General features: G+C 38.4%; 2 protein-coding genes across 15 annotated transcripts in view; both read right to left on the bottom strand.

The window, feature by feature from the left end:
- LOC127508380 (dynein axonemal assembly factor 8) overlaps nt 1–12,754 on the bottom strand; it is a 15,269-nt gene extending 2,515 nt beyond the window's left edge. The window contains exons 1-23 of one of the 14 annotated variants that reach the window (XR_007928792.1): nt 11,168–12,754; nt 10,895–11,005; nt 10,567–10,728; nt 10,210–10,346; nt 9,376–9,600; nt 8,125–8,397; nt 7,929–8,040; nt 7,660–7,851; nt 7,433–7,576; nt 7,070–7,264; nt 6,876–6,989; nt 6,636–6,780; nt 6,301–6,562; nt 5,522–5,607; nt 4,814–5,431; nt 3,967–4,733; nt 3,825–3,881; nt 3,705–3,743; nt 3,449–3,618; nt 2,465–2,657; nt 2,292–2,386; nt 1,503–2,218; nt 74–166 (exon numbers count right to left, since the gene is read on the bottom strand). Coding sequence is in view for 2 of the 14 variants with exons in the window: in XM_051886240.1 (XP_051742200.1) it covers nt 95–166; nt 1,503–1,572; nt 1,673–1,961; nt 2,116–2,218; nt 2,292–2,657; nt 3,449–3,618; nt 3,705–3,743; nt 3,825–3,881; nt 3,967–4,260; nt 4,566–4,733; nt 4,814–4,939; nt 5,043–5,088 (1,800 nt within the window). In the remaining 12 variants the exon portion in view is untranslated. Of the gene's footprint in view, nt 1–73; nt 167–1,502; nt 2,658–3,448; nt 3,619–3,704; nt 3,744–3,824; nt 3,882–3,966; nt 4,734–4,813; nt 10,347–10,566; nt 10,729–10,894; nt 11,006–11,167 lie in introns of all 14 variants that reach the window. The other 13 variants (XR_007928788.1, XR_007928789.1, XR_007928791.1 and 10 more) reach the window with 13 other exon arrangements.
- Nucleotides 12,755–12,905: 151 nt separating this feature from the next.
- Nucleotides 12,906–16,031, bottom strand: igfals (insulin-like growth factor binding protein, acid labile subunit). The gene is made up of 2 exons (XM_051886242.1): nt 15,878–16,031; nt 12,906–15,684 (listed from the first exon to the last, which is right to left on the bottom strand). Exon 2 carries the CDS (start codon nt 15,677–15,679, stop codon nt 13,826–13,828), a length of 1,854 nt encoding a protein of 617 aa, XP_051742202.1. The 5' UTR covers nt 15,680–15,684; nt 15,878–16,031; the 3' UTR covers nt 12,906–13,825.
- Nucleotides 16,032–22,174: the final 6,143 nt, after the last annotated feature.

The raw sequence follows: 22,174 nt of genomic DNA on the forward strand, positions 1-22,174 counted from the left end.
GTAAAAAAAACACGAATGTCAATAAATAACATTGAAGTGAATTATAGAAAACTAAATATTTACCACTAGGTACCTATTATGGAATAAATCCTGGTTATTGTGGTGCTATGCGGTGAAGACTGTCAAGACTGTGATCATCAAACAGGTAATGCAGCAATTTCACTGCCTGCACACAGAAAAGGTTCAGGGAAGTCATATGGAGAAACAGTTAAAAGTACACTCTTAAAAATATTAGTACTTTACTGGCATATATTGGCGCTTTTCCACTGCATGGTACGGCTTGGTACAGCTCACTTTTGGGGGGTTTTCCACTGTTTACAGTACCTAGTACCTGGTACTTTTTTTTTTTTTTTTTTTTTTAGTACCACCTCGGTTGAGATTCCAAGCGAGTCGTACTGATACTAAAATGTGACGTGTAAACACTGCAGATCACTGATTGGTCAGAGAGAATCGGCAATACCAGTGTCATTGGATTTGCGACACGAGACGCCAAACCTGCTAGATTTAAATAGCAACAGCCACAGCAGTATCATTTGTTTGCACGACTTTTTTAAACGACTTGCTATAAATGACCATCTCACGCAACTTGAAAAAAGAAATGGCTGTATCATGGCCAGTAGACGAGGTGCAGACGTTCCTCTCGTTGGTAGCCAAGGAGCGGATCCACGGCAGTAGAAGTGGTGCAACTATAATAAGTCTATAATCCCACCCACTTTGAAGTGGTACCCTGCGGTGGAAAAGTAAGCCGAGCCAAAAGCGCCATATGATTCCATGAAGAAACTTTAACATCAGTGGAACCTTTCCGTTACAAAATAGGTTCTTTATAATGTAAAAATGGTTCTTTAGAACTTTAAAATATTCTTCACACTAGGAATTTTTAAAAGGACTTTTCATTAGAGGCTTTTGCACCGGGAAGTGATAGGAAGTCATTTATAGGAACTAGCCACCAAGGTGGTCCCCCAAGAACCACATTTTCAAGGCCATTTTCGTGGTTGCATTTGCACCGCCAGTAGGACCTCTGAAGTGATGTAAGCCGGCTGACAGCGACATCATTTAAGCACGGCATTCAACAATGTCAACAACTCCATGCGTAAAGGTTGAGAAGTGCCTAGACTTCGGCGTCGGCCCATCTACCGCTGTTTTCCATGTTCGTGGAGTAAGTATATGTAAACTGTGTTTACACAGCTTTTTAAAAACGGCGGGTGCCGGTGTTTCATATGGCATGCCTTCAGCCAGTCAACATACACTTGTGTCGCTGGTAGTCACTATTGTGCTGGGTTAGACCCTACTAAGTAGGAGCTAATTTAGTAGCCCTTAAAGGTGTTCCTATTACTAAAATCATTCCCAGTTCCTGCAGTGCAAACACACCAATAATCATAGGAACTGTGAAAACCTCCGGTGCGAAAGACCCTATTGAAATGTACTTTGGGGAACTAAAAGTGGTTCTTCCATGGCATTGTTGCGAAAACCATTTTGGAACCTTTGTTTATGAGTGTACTCACCCCACTTTTAGAGTTTGGGTAAAGAAGTTTCATGGTAACTCTCTTAAAGTCTGGTCTCTCCCTACAAACTCTACAGCAGAAGGAAAATACACAATTGTGTTGAATTACATATTATTTGTATTACAGTCTGCTGTAACCTTTTACAATTTGTTTTTCAGCTTTGCTTGTACCTCTCAAGAATGATATCAAAGCATGTGAAGGCATTGTCTGCTTGCAAAGCAATGATAAGGCAGGGACCTTCAAGTAGAAGTGCTTCACCAGCAGAGGACCTCAGTAACTCAGATATGTGCTGCCTTTGTTTTTCATCTGGTGTGCAGAGCTTTCCAGCCACCAGGTGGCAGCCTGTCCTAAGCAGCCGCTGCAGTAGGTCCGAGTACAGAGGAGGCTGACTCTGCTGCAGGAGGTTGGAAGGTATCAGCAGGCAGGTGGTCTGACAAAGAGCACTGCAGACCAAAGGCCCTACTGGCACCAAAACACAAATAAACAACAACGGTTTCCATCCTCATTACAAAGGTCGATCGCAGCTAGTAAAACATCAACAGGTTTTGGTTTATGTTTGTTATTGACTTAGTTTTCTGATGTGTCGTTAGAGGGGTGAGGAAGAACGCCTTGCCTTGAATGAATCCTGATGAAAGTTTGTTCTTGACAGCGGTTCTAAGGGTTTTCAACTGTTCACGGTCCACACTAGCGTCAGGATCCGAATGCAAACAGGATATCTGAAATAAGACAGAGGAGATGTTTAACTATAGCACCAATATACTTGTGGGAAGGAAAAACAGGTTACAATACCTTCTCGTGTCTCGTAACTGAAGTTTCAGTGCAGCACACACCCTCTGGAAATACCAGTTTTATGTCTTCTACAGCCTTTCGATAAGATGGAGATCCTGCACAAGAATGTACAAATAATGTTTGTGAGCTTTGACCAGACTTTAACGGTTGATTATTTTTGTCAGAGTGCTGACCATAGATGCCATTATCCAGCCTTTCAGAGCCATACTGGGCCCTCCATAGTGTCTGATCTATAGTACGGGCTTCAACAGGGTCCTCAGGACCCATCAGCTCCAACAGCCTCATTACTGCATTCACTCTCAGTAAACCCAAAGCCAGCGAGGGGCCGGAACTCAAGTACTTCAACTCCAGCTCCTCAGTGGGTTCCTGGACATCAAATAAACATGAAAAATTGTTTCTTATACACACTCAAGCTGAACTATAGCATTAGTAAATGTTCTCTGGATAATATCCCCTTGTAAAAAAGAAATGCATACAATTGTATTGAATGTACTGTTGGAGTGTATTTCAAATCATAAAATTATATTTTTAAAATACTGTACTTGCAGATAATTTACTAGTAATTAAAAGGTCACTGAAGAGTTCTGAAAGAGGACACTTTCATGACAGTTTCTTAGCACTGTAATAATTTCAAATTAAAAAGTTTTACTTGAAAGTACATTTTAAATCATGTTTTGTCGTGCTTTTTAAAAAAAAGTATATTTTGCAATTAATATGCAATTAAAGGTGCAGTAAGCAATTTCCGAGAAACGTTGTTGAAAGTGGATCGGACTGAGCAGCGCAACACACTTGTAGCTAATCAGCAGTAGGGGGCGAAGAGAGAGTGAGCAAGAAGGAGATTTGAAAAAAAAAAGACTAGAAAGAGAGAGGAACCATGAAGGGAGGGGTGTGTTTGTTTGAATTGGTTTCAAATATCAACACTGTTCAATGATTCCCAGAAATCGCTTACTGCACCTTTAAATGTTGAAAACATTACATTCAGTTTCCACTTAATATTCTTTAAAAGTAATTCTTTATTCATATATAATATATATTTTTTCCCCCACAAGTACTCTTTTTAAAAGTATGCTAATGTGTACTTCTTTTTCACAGCGGTCTAGAATAAATGTGATTATTTACTCTTTTTAGGATATTTAGGAAGAAGAGAACAGATTGACCTGTTGCTCCGGTGGATGTATCAGTGCATTTGCCATGTTTGAGTCCAGCAGAAGCACACGTAAGCCCACTAGAGTATATCCATTCTGTTTGATTATGGTGAGAATTTTACCAAAGCAGTGCCTCCAGGCTCCAGGCTTGAACAGAGCTAGAGTCAAAAGTGGCTCTGGGCCTGTAGAGTACAGAGGGAGGAAGCTGAGAGAAAAAGCCATGAAAGACAGCTTTAAAAAGGACATGTTCTGAGAAGACATCACTTACCCACTGTCATGTAACTGTAAAGCGACTGACTTCTGAGACCTGAGGGTTGTCATAGATTGACAGTCAGTTCCCGGAGCGCATGGGAGGGTAAAATATATGTTGGCTTGGTTCTGTACATACCAGGAGTGTCAATGTGATGAAGTGGTAGGAATTTCAATGATGGACGACTGCTGTGATCTGAAGATGAAGATGCTTAAGTTAAGTAAACTGTGTTATAAAGATCATCCCTACCAAACTGGTATTATTGTAGTTGAATCCTCACCGGGGACCAATTCTGCCTCCGAGAAGAAGAGGCAGGTCTGTCTGAAAGCTGTCTCAGGAGTGGGGGACATCAATACATGCAGGTTTCCTGGGTAATTTTGTGGTAAAAGACTACGTAGGGTGATGAATGCCCTCACCCTCCTCAGAGCCAAGACCAGGGCAGGGGTGGATGTCAAGCTCTGCACACTGCTCTGCCACTCTCTGTCCCCAATCTCAAAAGGACTCAACTCTTGCGCCTGCCGCTGAGACAGCTTGGGCTCCCACTTCAATGCCAGCAACTCAAATCCATCTTGTCCTGCTTGTACAAGAAAAAAGTAGATTTGGTAGCCAGATGCTGAAACTTACTTACAGTGATTTACTCAAGCAAGTACACAGGTACTTTTGTGAAGGTATAGTTTTAGGTCAGAGATCCTCCTCCTGGAGGTCCACTTTCCTGCATAGTTTGGCTCTAACACATCTACCTAGATGTTTCTAGTGATACCGAAGATCTTGATTATCTGGTCCAAGTGTTTTTTTTTTTAGGATTGGAGCTAAACTCTGCTGGATGGTGGTCCTCCGTGAGCAGGATTGAAACCTCTGTTTTAGGTAGAGTTTATGTACCTGCTTCATCTCCCCTGAGAACTTTATGTAGAAAGCCCATTTCATTCTTCATGATGTTTTGACCAGTCAATGTGAGAACCACCACCTGCTCTACATCTGGCCAAGAGGGATACGTGTGTTTGGACAGGACCATGTGGCTGCACTCTGGCACTGTCCACATGAGCCCACCTGTAGGACATCATATAAATGTCAAAATACACTTGGGTGGTAATTGAGTAAATTATGAAAACGCAATGTAATGTGTATACCCAAAACATTGTGGTGGGTTTTAGAGTAGGGTACAGTGTAAAAGCAGACATGTGGACCAACAACATCTGTGAATCTTGCACGGATTGATCCAATAAGGCCTTGTGCAGCAAGTTCATTCATCAAACCTTCATCAGGCAAAGAAACAGGACATTTAATTCTTGGAGCATCTTTGCACAGCTTTACATACAGTAAGCGGCTGGCACAATATGTGCTATCCTGATGCTCTACCTATCGGCAGTCTGGAACAGTGTCTAACTGCACTTTCTCTCCTCATGAGCAGCACAAGACAATGAGAGGACAGCTCAACCTGTTCTCCATCCAGCAACACTGTGGGAGCATGACAGAACGCTGCAACCTAACAGAGACAGACAAATGCAATCAGCATCAATGTCATGGTAGTGTCCAACTCTCAGTTTCAATATATCTCTGTACTAGTACAGGCTCACGTTTGGGTTTATTCACCTGCTTGGTGGTGAGACCCAGAGATTGAGCTTGTTTCCTGGAGATCTGTGCCCTTTGAAGTCCCAACAGACTGAAGCCTGTCTTTGCGCATGCAGATAGTATATAGCTATAACAGCATGGACCAACCACAGGAGACACAAGGAGAAACATATCCGCTGTATGGAGGCAAAGGCAAAAGGGGTATAAAGTTTGACTTTTAGAAGTTAGAAACTGTTATAATGACAAAGTTTTTATTTTCTAGTCACCTTTCACAGTGGCACATAAAGTTGCTGGAGAAGATGTCAGGATTTGGGATCTTTCTCCTCTGTCACCCTCCTCTGAGTCCTGAACCCTGTTAAGAGCAATAGTCAGCAGGTAGTTCAAAGGAAGTTTGCCCCAACATGAAAATTTGCTCATCATTTACTCGTATCATTCCAAACTTGTATGATTTTCTTCTATGAAACACAAGATGAAGTTTTTGAAGAATTTTTTTTCTGTTTTTATTTAGAACCCAAAACTGTCAAGCTCCAAAAAGCATAGAGAGAAATGAATCCATACAACTTGAACTTCTGAAGCGAGATGCTCACGTTATATGATGAAATGTAGATGTAAATGTATGACTCAGTTTAAATCAAAATCAGCCCACACACACATATAGACATCAAATATCAATTAATGTCTCATAATCACCAAATGTCATGTTTTAGGTTTATATCACAATATAAAATGTCATCCTTTGATTAATGTTTTGATTTGAGAGTGAATAAAAGCTTAAATTTCGGTCTGTTCATCATACTGAGTGATCATGTTGCTTCAAAAGACTTCCGCTAAATTGTATGGATTAATTTGATGCTACTTTTACGTCATCTTTGGAGTTGAAGGTTTTGCTCCCATTGACTTTCATAGTATAGACAAAAGCAGCTGTTGACAGGTCCTTGAAATATCTTTGTGTTTCACATATGGAAGACAATTATTCAAGTTTGGGATAACACAAGGGTGCGGAAATGATGAAAGAATTAATATGCTAACATTCTAAGATACTAACATTGACAGGGTGTTTTTTGCTATTCTACCACCAAACCACAAGCAGAGCCCCAGATGTACAAGACTGGCAAGACGGGGCGAGTAGAGCAGGGTCTGGTCTTGACTGTGATGGTACAGGGCGTTGATGGATGCTGGATCTGTCCGCCTTGCCAGCTGGGCGTCTGATGGCCCTGCGATCTCCTGCCACACTGAGTTAGCGTGAGGACCCCGGAAAGCCACAGTGAGCACTGGCTGTCCCTCGCTATGCATAACTGACTTGCAGACTAGAAGACAGGATATGCATTAACCCATGCAATTTGTACATGTTGTGTAATTATGGTGGGAGATGATATGTACCTGCAAAGTTTGTCAGTAGCTCTTGGAGTGGGTAGAGGAAACGGATACCACATACATCTAGACTTGATCTGCACATAAGCTCAAGTGTGTGATGCATTGCCAGTGGGTTAAGAAACAATGCCCTGCCTATCAGAACAAGTGCCGTCTGAAAGCAAAAAAAAAAATAGCCATACAATACAAAGCTATATTATTATTATGTTAACTGAAAGGTAAAATGGCATTTTTGAAAGACTCTCTCACCTCAGTATGACATTCTTGAGAATTTATGGCTTCTGCCCTTTGACATTTTTGGTCTTCGGTTTCCAGAGTTTGCCAGTAGAATCCTGGGATCGCACTAAAGGCCTTTTCAACAGCCTGAAACAAAGTGCATTAAGGATTTAGATAATAATGTCTCAGTAACTGTAAACAAATTGGATACATAAATCATATAAAACCTCTATATTTGGGTTGACAGAGATGAAGCAATCCAGGTAAGATGAGGGCATGTGGACATGTGTAGGATAAGCCTGTTCCTCCAGCAAATGATTAAGCTGAGGTACCCAGAATGCAACAGTCTTCAATGACGTCTGAGCAAAAAACTTGCAAACTCGCCTATAAAACTTGCTCTCGTTCTTTTCCACCTCCCCAATCTATGAGAAAAATTATCAGATTCCAATATAAACTTGTCAATAAAGACCTTATTTTTAAAATAATATTTGGCCCACATGGAATCTAAGTGGGAAATCTGAAGAAAGCATTGTTAAATGAGCCAAATATTTTATAAGAAAAATATGCTGAGGATTATGTTTAGAACTCACCCTGGATTTCCTACAGCCATCTTCGAGAGACATGGCACAGATGTACAAGGCCAAGCCATCCTCCTTATAAACCTGCTGCAGCCCAGCCACCCAGAAAGGGGCATCAAGCTTATTACCTTTTCTATTGCAGTTTTTGGGATCAGTCTGTCACAGAACAGGTAACGGAGAGATGAAATGTAGCATAGCATGTCAAATATTTTTTCACTGCCAAAAATAATAAGACATACCAAAGACAAGAACCATGCTATGAGTGCATTGTAAACATGTGATTTGATGAAGACTGAATCCACTGTCTGTGCTTTTCTCTGCATTCTTCCAGCCACCACCCCAGGACTGGACAAGGACACAGTCAGCAGCAAACACTCCCTCATCTGTAGATCCGCAGGTAGGGTGTTCACTGAGGGAAGGTAGGATGCTTCCTAAGGGGAGTGAGTACTCTAAATATGAAAACTTTTTTTTTTTTTTTAATTTTATAGATAAACTGCAAATAACTCACAGGCTCATAAAGAATATCAGTCCTCTCAGCGGCTTCCTCCCTGTTATTAGCAGAACGTTGAGGTCTAATTGTTTGCAAGAACTTCAGATCCTTCTGCCATCTGACTTTATGACTGTGTTAGTGCATGGTCATACAGTTTTTACATTAGTTTATGCATAATTCCTGAGAGTGAAGAAAATGTATGAATACTTCGTACCTTTGTTTGTTTTGAGCAGCTGGAATGTGAGAAGAATTCTGTTTATGTTGGTCATATTTTGCAGTAGAACCGCAGACATTGACCTGCTGAATACTAGGTTCACTGCAACTAGTTTCAAAATCATCAAGCTGTTTTTCCTTTATGATTTTCCCTGAGGAGTCTTTCTGCCTAGCCTCAGCAAAATCTTGTGAATTTCTGCAGCTCCCAGATATCTCTACCACACTTTGTTTTGGCTGTCTGGTGTTTTGGAGTAAACTCTTCCCAGCAAATTCTCTATAAATGAAAAATAAACATGCATTATGACTGAGCTTATGAGATGTAGTGGGAGTATATTGTACTGTACATCAGCTGTTCATTACCTGAAAGATTTATGCAGTGTTGGGGTTAATGCATTACAAGTAACTTAAGTTATGTAATCAGATTACTTTTTCAAGTAACTAGTAAAGTAACACATTACTTTTTCAATTTACAACAAAATATCTAAGTTACTTTTTCAAATAACATTTGATTATAAAAAAATAACTTTTTCACATATATTGACTGACAGCTCTCCTGTCCTCATGTTGAAAGAAATAAAGTATTGAGTTATTGTGTGCACTGTGTGAACATGATGGTTATTGTAGTTCTAGACTAAATATGAACATGCATTTACTCATCTCACTTGCACAAAAACATTTAGTATTCCTTAAAATGAATAAAAACAGTGAAATGCAATCTCAGAATTTTACGAAAACCTGTAATATTTAACTATGTTAAATTACACAAATATACTTTATGTATTTAATCTCACTTTATTAACCAATGTCTTTTCTGCTGACCTTCAATGATCTAATTCAACCATACTAATAAGCAAAAATTACTTTAGATTTAGAAATAAGAGTGTTGAACTTCCTTCTCATGTGTCCTATTCTTCTTTAATCCAGAATGGAGCACAGCTGAAAGGTTTGTTTGAGCTGCGCCCTCTACTGTACAGGTGTGAATATGCATTTTCTTCAGCCTGAGGCTTATTCATTTCACTTTTAGTGTGAAAGGACCTTAACATTTGCCAAAAATATAACTTTTGTTGTTGTTGTTGTTATTAAAAGACAAACAAGCAAGCTGCAGCCCAGGTGAGAAGAAGTAACACAAAAGTAATGTGACACATTACTTTTCATAAAAAAGTAACTAATGCAATTAGGGAGTAATGCAATATTGTAATGCATTACTTTTAAAAGTAACTTTCCCCAACACTGGATTTATGTGATCTCTTACCTTTTCTGCCTATTTGCTTTTGCATTTGTTTTAGTCGTCCTCTTAGTGGAGCTCATTTCCTTTTCCATGTTTACAGGACATATGACACTGTTACTCCGGCTAATGGCTGATTGTTTTGTTTGAAATTTGTTGTTGCGCAAGTCAATATATATGGTGGGAGACTCTTGATTGAGTTGTAATTTTGCTGAGGTCTCTTTGAAGTCCTTCATCTGTCTCCCAGTACATCTGGGAAAAGTCACAGACACATTTAACCTGCAGTGTGGAAATCTGTAAACATGAGAATATACACTATTGTTCAAATGTTTAGGGTCGGTAAGATTTTTGAATGTTTTTGAAAGAAGTCTTTTATTTATTTGACCAAAAATACAGTGAAAATGGTGTAACATATTATGAAATATTATTACAATTTAAAATAACTGTTTTCTATGTTAATATGTTTAAAAAAATGTAATTTATTCCTGTGATGCTGAATTTTCAGCATCATTACTCCAGTCTTCAGTGTCACATGATCCTTCAGAAATCATTCTAATATGATAATTAGATGCTGAAGAAACATTTATTATTATTATCAATGTTTATAACAGTTGTGCTGCTTAATATTTTTGTGGAAACTGATACATTTTCTCAGGATTATTTGATGAATAGAAAGTTCAAAAGATCTGTATTTATTTGAAATAGAAATATTTTGTAACATTATATCTTTACTGTCACTTTCAATCAAATCTGAAACAAATGATTAATTTCTTTAAAAAAAACTTACTGACCACAAAGTTTTGAACGGTAGTGTAAATTTACTGTCATAGTAGCAATAGAGATGATATGATATGACTCTACCTGAGCGATGATTCTTGTATAATATGGGTTTTCGTAGGTGAAACATTTGTCTTTATTTCCATCTCATTTAATTTCTTCTCACAAAAAGCAACCAGCTGCTCCATTAAATAATTTTCATGTTGTTCTCTTATGTTCATCTGAAATGTACATGCAGTCTAAATGAATAAAACAGTGTCTGCAATCCAACCTTTGAGTTATGGCTGAATTGGTTTGACAAGAGGATTGTGTTGCTTTCGAGTCTGAAGGACTTGGTCGAGATCCCAGCCGGGTATCAAGAGGCTGTTTATAATAATTTGTCACATACCTTTTGTTTAGCTCTGGTGGTCTAATAATCTGATTATATATAACCAAACTTACTGTCATTGATAAAGCAGGGCAGAGCTGGGTCTCTGTCCATCCAGTCTTGTTTCCTTTTTCTTGCAAAGGCACATTGGTTTCTGTTTTATGTGCCACACTTTCATTCAGTGATCCTTCTGTTTTGTCACCTTTTTGGTCATCATCAGTCCAGGAAGTCAATAGCTGTGATATACAGATTTGCATATATGCTTTATGTAAGACAATGTGATCTGAGAAGTTATTAGAGATAAACTCTTTCTTTCTCTCTCTCTCTCTCTCTCTCTCTCTCTCTCTCTCTCTCTCTCTCTCTCTCTCTCACACACACACACACACACACACACACACACACCTTGACTCCTGGCTCTTCCAGTGAAACACACTCCAGATTCATCCTGGTCTCTTTCAGCAGCTGAATCACTTGTGGTCGCTGAAGGACAGATATCTCTTCTTCATTGTCCGACTGCAGTGTGAAATGTTGTGTTTGTATGTATTTCATTTAGTCTACCTTTATTGTAAAGCTTTTAAGATTTAATATCACAGTTCAGCTGGACCTCATTGACTTGGTCCTCCTCGTTGACATTGATACTGGTAATATAGGCCTTAATATGAAATATGAACTTACGGATGACAGGTCAGAGTCAAGGGATGGTATCTTGGATATAAGATCGTAGAGATGCGTATTCCTTTGCATTTCTTGTATTTGGCAGGTGCGTAGTTTTTTCTTTCGAAATACTGTAAGCAGCAGCTGCGGCTGACTCTGAATGCGGACTGAAGTCGTTACGCCAACTAACTAAACTGTAGTTGCCACGGTGACCGCACGCGCTGTAGAACATACACATATCAATCTATGCTGTACCACTGGCGAAGCTACGGGTGGGCCAAGGCTATTTTTCCAAATAGATGTATGAAATACATCACCTCTCCCTATAGGTGCATATGTCAAAATGAAACGTTAAATATTCGTCAGTTTCTGTCCAATGTTATCTTTACGACGCAAGGTAAGATTTGGCAAAGCAAATATCAATCAGTTCAAAATCCCAATTGTTATATAAAATATCCTATTGATCTGCCGCAAGAAACCGAGTGAATCCTGCGATTCCTTTAAGGCGAACTAACAGAGACACTTATGAATGATAAGTTAATCTCCGTTTGTAACCATATGTTCCGTCGTCTCAGACTTATATTGCAGAAGAATATGCAAGGTTAGGATACAAACATTTGAGAACCAATAACTATAATTCTCATTATAGTTTAAAAAAAAAAAAATTCTAAACATGAATTCATATAATGACATACTTGAGCCATTTTATTTTGTTTGTCATGCAATGTAAAAATGATATGATCAATAAGCCATACCAACATGTTTTTTTACTCAAAAATAAAATTTAATCAATTTCAAATTAGGCTATAAGAGATTCAACTTAAAGTCAGTTTTAATTTAATTTAAGCTGAAATGACTTGTACAGCCAATTTGATCATACTTAGGCTATTTAAAACCTCAACAGAACTTTTTCAAATGTTTTTAGGTTGAATAAGTGACATTTTTACAGTGTAGTTTTTTTATAGGTTGTTGTTTGCTGTTTTGAAACTTTGATCTTGAAAATGTGCATTTCTTGTGCTGATTTTTTCCAGACTTCCTTTAACATTTCTGGCCTTGCCCCTGCTGTAGTCACCCTATAGGGTACTAGTCACCAACACTATTCACACAACACTGCATCGCTCATGTAGATGTTTTGGCGCGAAACTTGCTAATCAAGTTCTTAGGCTACAGGATTAGCTAGGCTATCAGCTGCCTCGATCAAACGTGTTTCTTCATATAATAAGTTTATCTCCAAGGTGTTAACAATTTGGGATTATTATTATTATTATAATCAAAAACAAACATATCTTTTTTATGAAGGGCACATATTTTCAGTTTCAAACTATGAAAACAGTGTCAGTTAAGAGATTGAGCTGAAATATGAGACGTGATGTGTGACAAAAACTAAATAAATGTTACTGTGAACTGAATAGCCTATTTGTATGGTCATTAGGCTGCAATTTTGTCAAATTGTGCAAAAAGTGTGAAAATATTAATTTCAGGTATTTTGGATACATAGGCCTAATATGCTATGGTAGAAATGTGGAAAGTAGTGGAATGGTGTTTGTTAAAAAAAAATCATAACAGAATTCTTTCAGAACTGAAACATTCTAAAATAATAATAATAAATAAAAACATTACCTTTATACTGATTTAGATTTTGTAGTTAGCAAAAAAATCTACAATTTTGTGTACCATTTTCTAGTTGTGTACAATTTTTGTGTAATATATCCATGTCCACTGTTGTTGGTGGTGGACAAATTCAATAAACCAGTCAGAATATAGTGAAACTCTTTTATTTACTCTTTTATCCACAGTTGAAGAAATGCATGAATGTAAAACTTGTCTAAAACTGACCTGTCATGGTAGTTTCACCATATGTAAATTGAGTCGCCAAGTGCTTTATTATCAAACCCTACAAGGGGTATTAAGTAAAGTTACATTTCATTTTTAAATGATTGTGATTGTTATTTATGTGGTTGTTTTAGAATGTTGCTGAAGAAGTGGTTGACAAATAGGGAATTGACTGTTCCCAAACCTGAAGGTGCTGCACAGCAGGCCTTTGGACTTAGAGCATGGATCAATATTGTGTACATATCACCATATTTGGATTTGGTTTATCGGAATGAGCATTTGCGCAATGTCCTTTTAGAGACCATAAACAAACACTATTTGTTTAATTTTGAAAGAAGATTCTCATTCTCCAAAAAAAGAGAGCTTTTTTAAGCTATAATACTTTTTAACCAATACTGTAATTGATACTTGATTGTACAGTTGTTATTTTTCAAATATTTTAAGGAAATGTATCTTCTACATGTTCTCTATGGCATGTAATGGAGTGAAACCACTTAGTATTTTTTCCATCATTAAAATGTTTTACACACACAAAAAACAAGTTTTGACATATCTTTTTTATACATGTCGCTTTTTACCGCCTAAGATTTTTTACAGTAGTCTTTATTTAAATTTATTTCCAAAAAATATATAATTGCCTGAAAATATCAACACAATTGACATATATCCAGTAACATTGTTATTTTTACATGACTTGGATTCAGGATCTTTTTAAGATCTTTTCACAAAAGAAGATATGTCTTGAGTTAAATAAAAGTCATGAATGGAAGTTCTGACATGGATTTGAATTATACTGACTGAATAGAAAACGTAATCTGTGGTGTAGTAGAATTAATATTTTTAAGTTTAACAGTCCCGAAAATGTTCACTGGCGATGTTCCGCAGGTCAAGTCCAGAAACGCTGGGTGGGCTGGCACACGTGATGTTATTGTATATTGTGACAAGTGTATGGGGCTCCTCACCTTCCCCAAGCATTTCAACCTGCAGTGGAACCACCTGTGGCTTTTGTAGAATGAAATCTCGGAAGGGTTTAGCACTACAGTCACATTTCCAGTTGTTTCCTGAGAGCCAGAGCTGATCCAAGCTATCAGGAATAGAAGCTGGAAGGTTGACCAGTACATTGTCTTTCAGGTTCAAGTAACGCAAACGTGGCAGCATGTATATAGTCGCATTAAGTAGGAACTCCAACTTGTTTCCAGAGAGATCCAGCCAAGAAAGGTGTTGCAGTGGCAGTAAGGCCTCAGCAGGAAAATTGTGAAGTAAGTTGCCTGACAGTAGCAGGTAATCAAGATTCTTCAGACCATAAAATGTGTGGGAGGTGATGGACGTTAACTGGTTGAACCTTAGATCAAGCTGTTGCAGGCCTTGTAGTTCCACAAAACTCTGACGGTCCACCGTAGAAATGTTGTTGTGTTGCAGGAAAAGGCGACGAAGACCTGTTAGACCAGTGAAACTTTGGGCTGAGACTTTTGTCAAACAGCCTCTATCAAGGTGAATACTGTGGATCTTTGTCAGACCCTTGAAAACTTGATCCGGTAGGCTGTGAAAACAACTGCCAGTCAGTTTTATCACAGCAAGGTGATTCAGGCCTATAAATGTGCCCATGCGTGCTTCTTGTAGCCGGTTGTTCTCCATGTTCAGCACCTCTAATTGACCCAGTCCTTCAAAAACTTTTAATCCCAAGGCTCGTATCTGGTTGTGACAAAAGCAGAGTTCCTCAAGATACTGCAAATCACGAAAAGTCCCAGGTCTTAGACTACTAATTGAGTTATTTGACAGGCGAAGCACATGTAGGCTGTGTAGACCAAGGAAAGTTTCATCGTGAAGTGCAGATAGACGATTTCTGCTGAGATCCAACCATCTTAAAGATTTCATGCCCACGAATGCCCTAGGTGCCACGGTCACGATCTGGTTTTGGGCCAGATAAAGCTTCTGCAGCTTTGGTAGTTTCAGAAACACATTTGCCTTGATAACTTTTAGATAGTTTCCAGTTAGGTCCAATTCTTTGAGCTCAGTAAGACCCTGAAATAGCTGCGGTTGGAGATACGCCAGACGATTCCCAGCAAGAACTAACTCTCGTAATCCATGTAGGTCCTGGAACCCCGTCTCAGGCAGGACAGACAGTGAATTCCATCCTAGGTTCAACAACCACATGTGGCTGAGTCCAGCGAACAACCTGTCATCTATTCGAGACAGCTGATTGTTGTTGAGACTGAGGGACGCAAGGTTGGGTGTGCCCTGGAAGACTGTGCCAGGTAATGAACGAATATTGTTCCTCTCAAGGTGCAGGTGAGCAAGGGAATTCAGACCTCTAAAGACATGGCCATCGAGGGAGACAAGCAGGCCGCTCTGCAGGTTTAGGAACTCCAGATTGGACAGCTTTTCGAAAGCAGCCGCTGGTAAGTTAGTAAACAGGTTTCCATCCAGCCATAGGGAGCGCGTAGACAGAGGGATGTCGGAGGGAACCTGGGTGAAGTTGCGTGTGCTGCAGTAGACGTTGAGCTCTAAATTGTAGTCATCTTGAAGACAGGTACATCCCTTTGAGCAAGGCTCACTTTTTTGGCCAGTGGGTTCCTCCGAGGGCTTTGGATCTACCGAGAGCCTCGGCTCCTCTGAGGGTCTGGATTGCACTTTGTTGGGGTCTGCCAGCACCACTGATGTCCCCAGTGTGTACAACAATAGCAGTACAAAGGGGCTCATCCCAACTAAGAGACAATTATCAAAATGTCAACATCAAACACTTGCAAGGTAACAAAGCACATTTGTTAGCTTTGAGAAATTAGTTCAGCTGCAATGCATTTACACTATCACTCTTCTTAAGCATTCACTGAACATCAATGTAAAAATGTATACATTTTAAAAATGCTAGATTTGAGAAATGTAGAATTTTGGCTTTACCGTTTTAATGTGACAGCAGTCCAGCAGGCGTTCACTAGAAGAGTGGCATGTGTGTGACAGATCTGAGCCACCTCTGCCCTTATATATCACCTAGAAAAAAAGCCACACAGTGTTCTGCACAGAATTAACCTCTTCATTTCTGCTCTTGCTACTGTTTTCATTTTTACCAGTTGAATATTAAATTAATCCTAGCCAAACTTGTTATAGTTACTATTTTCCTTTGATAAAAATGTACTGTCAGGCACAATGTAAATATTTATTTGTAGGAAAGTATGATAGTGAAGATGTTAAAACATGTGGAGATGTTTTAATAATATTAATGTAACTCCATTGGACACATTTTGTACAAAATTAGTACTCTAATTTGATTGTCAATGCATTTTCACAGAATTTTCTGTCTAATACTCCCACACATTTTAGACGAAAGTCCTTTGACTTTCTCTGAATGGTGTTCCAAAGTTCACGTAAATCTGCAGAGCCATCAGTGACATTTAGCAGATGGTACTTGCTCCAGTTGTGGTTATCAGTTGGAAGACATCCAACTCTAAAAAGTTAATCAGGGTTAAACAAGCTAAGGAACAAGGCATGAAAGTCATATTGTCTGTTTTCTGATTTTAGACTGAAACATAAGTTGCAAAGAGAACAATGATAACACTGAAAAAGAAAGAAGTTTTCAGTTGAATGTTAAGGCATCTTTACACAGAAAAAGCGGCACAGAAACCAACTCTGAAGCGGCATAAAATCACAGAAATGTGCATTTACAGACTGTTTAATGCTTCTCTGAAGTGGCATAAATGCATTTACACAGGAATTAAAATCACGGGAAACAATGCTTTGAACATAACTATTTTAAAACTACAGTTTTAACAAAATTAATTTAAAAATAATGAAATAATAAACAATGAAATAAAACTCGAAATTAAAAAATACGAAATTTTAAATTAATTTACTCTGCATGCTATAGCTATCTCACGCTTTGATGTTTGTCATAATTCTGTGGTACTGATAGTTTTTTTCTATTTCTTAATAAAAATTGTTAAAGTTGGAACAAATGCTACAAAGAAATTATTCATTATTAGGCCTACACCGGGTAGATCACCACAGGATTAAAAGAGGTCGAACATTTTTTTTTTTTTTTTTTTTTTTTTTTCAAAGAGCCAGAAACAACAAATGATGCTAGCGTTTGCGTGTCAGGCAGGACAGCAGATGTCACCAGACCGTCGTGTGTGGGTGAAATATCGTCCTCAAGGGGATGATTTTTGGAATATAATATAACAATGCACAATCATAGTGACGCCAATTGTGTTAAGCATTTACCTCAGCATTTACCTTTCCTCTTCATAGGAAAATTACAAACGGCGAAAGACAATTGATGATAAACAATGATTCTCTGCTGTTATTGTGGTGGTTTGCTTCACGATGTAAGTACAGGACTCTTTTACTTCACTGCCCCTTGTTGGTAGACATTTTTTTTTAAATTTGCCCTATATGTTTCGTCTACTGCTTCTTGAATCTCGCGCCGCCTGAGCTGACTGGAATGCTTTTGGTTGTCATGACAATGACGTAGTTTAGGGCGGCTATATTTCGCGTTCATTTACACTGAACCAGAACAGTATCAGAGCCCTTTGATACTAGGGCCTGAAGGTGGGTCAGACCCGGCGTATTTTAGGTCTGCTTTAATGCGGCATTGCGTCTTTACACTGATTTCTGAGCAGACACAGACCCGCTTTAGAGCAGCCTTAAATCGACTGTGTAAAGATGCCTTAAGTATTTATTTCTTTGTAGAACTAGACATTATGTGTGTAAATATTCAGTGGCATTCAAAAAAATGTATGGAGTGGTAACTACTGTAAAGTTAAACAGAGATAGGACCCTGCTCTGGCAAACTCTGCAGTTCTCTGCTTTCATACACAAATCAATACAGGCATCTCATTCACATACTGTAATTTTTAAATGCAGGTTCTTGTCTGTCATAGGTTTATTGAACTTGTTAACCCAGATATATGCTCAACCAGACTGTGACTGGTTGTCTCAAAAGATGACTTTTTGTGCACCAAAGAAAACAAAAGAACGACTTTATTCAACAATATCTAGTGATGGGTGATTTCAAAACACTGCTTCATGAAGCTTCAAAGCTTTACGAATCTTTTGTTTTGAATCAGTGGTTTGGAGTGGCAAAGTCACGTGATTTCAGTACTAAATGAGGCTTCCTTACGTCAGGTGTTTCGAAATTTCAACAGTTCATGTGATTTTGGCAGTTTGATACATGCTCTGAACCACTGATTCGAAACAAAAGGTTCGTAAAGCTTCGAAACTTCATGAAGCAGTGTTTTGAAATCACCCATCACTAGATATTGTTGAAAAGTCGTCATTTTGTTTTTTGGTGCACAAAAAGTATTCTTGACGCTTTATAATATTACAGTTGAACCACTGCAGTCACATGAACTGTTTTAAATATGTTTTTAGTAGCTTTCTGGGCATTGAAAAAATGAAATTAGCTTGCTGTCAAAGATGGCCTCACTGAGCCATCGGATTTTATCAAAAATATCTTAATTTGTGTTCTGAAGATGAACGAAGGTCTTACGGGTGTGGAACGACATGAGGGTGAGTAATTAATGACATTATTTTCATTTTTGGGTGAACTAACCCTTTAATGTTTAGGCTCAGTGTTACAGTGGTGAAGAAAAAGAAGCATCGCAGCAGATGACTGAATAGCTGATGGACAAGGAGGAAGCAAAGTTTTGTATTTTAAGACACATTGCCATAAAATCACCAGTAGAGGGAAGTACAGTCTTTTGCTCACAAGATTTCATCAAGTTGAGCTGAGTTACCTCCAAGAAATAGTCCACATATTTTCTGTTGTATTATCAATTATTGTCATCTTAATGACACACACACACAAGAAAAATGAACATTTTAAAATAACACCTTTCTTTTTCTTTTTGACAATGACTATTTTGACTGTTTACTTTCATCTTGAAAGCAGGGCAACTGATGATTCCTCCTCATCAAGTTCACCTTGCCTCAGGTCTGTTTTCCACCACTTTCCACTGTCTGTTGTAATGTTCTTTCTATATGTGAGAAGTGCATCTACTGAGGACAAAGTAAGGTACCCGACAGCAAAAAAAGTGCTTACATATTCATGAAGAATATGTGAAGGAACAGCTCAGGTATGGAAGGCAGTCAGTACTCGAGGGTAATCTGCCACACTGTGGCTTTTAATGATCGCCTCTCCCGTGACAAACAGCTCTAATTGACTCATTCTCCTACAGTCAATGATATACAAAGGTTTGGAGCTTTGTCATTTGGCTGTGGCTCACCATGAGCACAAGAGGCATCAGGATGAATGACAGTGCCAGCTGCTCAGACACACTCAGTCTGTTCAGAGCTGTGCTGCCGGCACGCTTCACAAACGGCCTCTCACGTCAACCGGCTCAGCAAACTAGTACTGGGTATTGCAGCGCTTCGTCAGCACTGCGGCGGTAAGCAGGCCTAAAGGACATGGTGTCAGGTTGAGTTAGAGGGGTAATGGGTGTGATGCTGAAGTTCAGTTCTCTCTGTGGTCTTCCCTCCATCTCCGTTAGGGAATCCGCATATCTACCGAGACTTTCCTTTCTGGAAGCTTCTTTTCATTGCTTTTCTGTATTCATGAATTGTATACATGATACATAACTAGAATTAAAGCATTCTAGAACTGCCTGTTTCAATATGTAGTAATCTTCACCATGCTGTACTCTCTGAATTGAAATCCCTGTGTTGAGAGATAACAGATATAAAATTGAGACAAAGTGTTGCATAACTATTGAAATACAAGGGTGCCAGCTTTGAGCAAGAGCAGAATCCTCTTCCCAGACAGTAAAATGATTCTTTAGTAAATATAATGGGATTACGTGTTACAATACTTTGCTAAGCGCTTGATGAAAAAGTGCAGAGCAAGATAAAAGACTTTTAAAAGACATTGACAGTCCTCTTGATAGTCCACTTTAGACATTTTATTAACTATATGTAACTTTGTAACTACATCTCAACTAACTCTCATTAGAGTGTTATTACACTATCTGCTAATATTTTATTTTGATGATCCCCAACAGACATACTATAAGTGCAAGTATGTCAGCTTATTCTACTAACCCTTACCTAACAGTCTACTAATACTAATGAGAGTTAAAGGGTTAGTTCACCCAAAAATAAAAATTCAGTCATTAATTACTCACCCTCATGTTGTTCGAAACCCGTAAGACCTTTGTTCATCTTCTGAACACAAATTAAGATATTTTTGATAAAATCCGATGGTTCAGTGAGGCCTCCATTGACAGCAAGATAATTAACACTTTCAGATGCCCAGAAAGCTACTAAAGACGTATTTAAAACAGTTCATGTGACTACAGTGGTTCAACCTTAATGTTATGAAGCGACGAGAATACTTTTTGTGCACCAAAAAAACCAAAAAAACAACTTTATTCAACAATATCTAGTGATGGGCGATTTCAAAACACTGCTTCATGAAGGTTTATGAATCTTTTGCTGCGAATCAGTGATTCGGATCGCATATCAAACTGCCAAAGTCACGCCCCCCAGTGGTGGACCATTGAAATTTCGAAACACTTATGACGTAACGAAGCCTCGTTTACTGAAATCACTTGACTTTGACAGTTACACGCTCCGAACCACTGATTCGAAACAAAAGATTCGTAAAGCTTTCAAGCTTCATGAAGCAGTGTTTTGAAATCGCCCAACACTAGATATTGTTGAATAAAGTCGTTATTTTGTTTTTTTGGCGCACAAAAAGTATTCTCGTCACTTCATAACATTAATGTTGAACCACTGTAGTCACACGAACTGTTTTAAATATGTCTTTAGTAGCTTTTTGGGCATTGAAATGATCTTGCTGTCAATGGAGGCCTCACTGAGCCATCGGATTTTATCAAAAATATCTTAATTTGTGTTCCGAAGATGAAGGTCTTACGGGTGTGGAACGACATTAGGGTGAGTAATTAATGACATAATTTTCATTTTTGGGTGAACTAACCCTTTAATTGACATGTAGTTGCAAAGTTACTTACAGTTAGTAAAATGGAGCATCAAAATAAAGTGTAAGCCAATTTTTATTTAGTGTACACACACACAAACACACATATACAGCAAGTTTTATGCTCATTTATATGCAGTTTATTCAATTCTACTCAGTCTAAACAAAGTTAAATATTAGTTAAATAAAATTAAATCATTCATTGTAAACACTGACATATTAACATAAAACTAAATACATATTTTTTATTACCTGCCTGTTATTTCATTGTATGCTGCTTAATCATTTCATGCTGTGGAACAAATTGGAACAGCAGTTTGTTTCTCAGCACACAACAGCAGAAGATGTGTTGCTCTGTACAACAGAATACCTACTCAATGATACATTCAAATTGTTCCCTTCATTATCTCTATGGATAGTGTTTAGAAATAACCATTTGTTTCTGTTCTGACCTGTGACCACCTCTTAGACCTTCACAAGGGGACAGAGTAATTACTTCAGTCAGTGCATTTTACATGAATAGTAGTTTTCTCTGCAAGGGTCCCTTTGGGAGTATAACAATCTGTCTGTGACAGGTAAGGATGGTAAGCTGCTGCCACATGATTTCAACATTATTTTCAGACCTTTAAAAGTCTCATGAGACAGACAAACCTCAATAAAGGGATGAGAAAACCCATTATCTCTGTTATTCAGCTCTACTAAATGACCTCACCTGCAATCATCACACATGCCTGACAATTCCAGTATATTCAGCAACAATGTTGGTCATTTTGCATCGTAGTAAGTCAGCCTTATAAAAATTTCTCTTCTGTTTGTTTTTACTTTGGATTAATTACATGGCTGGTGAACCAATGGACCTGCTTTCTGGTTTAAATGTGTTGAATTTCAGGCAGCTCTTTCTCTGTGCTGTGAAGCCCCACATGATCTCCTAGTAATAATCTTCATAAAACTGTGCCTATTTGAAACCAGTGTGGCAGAGCTGCTAATAAAAGCACTGTGATTTATTCTGCAGTGCGAATAGCGAACAATTTTACCCTCACACCACAGCACACGCAGGCCTAATAGTCAGGGGGTTTAGACTGAACAATGCACGGGGTGATGATTTGTAATATCACATCTTATTTTTAGGCACAAGCGATGGGAAGTGTCATTAGAAAATGAGCCAAAATGACTTTTCAGGCCTTTCTTTGGATCTCAGTTGTCATGGTTTAGTCATCTCCCATCCAACCCTGACAGTTAATGTCTGATATACAGCATGTCAAGCCTGA

Source organism: Ctenopharyngodon idella, chromosome 3 (genome assembly GCF_019924925.1).
Source record: "Ctenopharyngodon idella isolate HZGC_01 chromosome 3, HZGC01, whole genome shotgun sequence".
In the NCBI taxonomy this organism is placed as follows: Eukaryota; Metazoa; Chordata; class Actinopteri; order Cypriniformes; family Xenocyprididae; genus Ctenopharyngodon; species Ctenopharyngodon idella.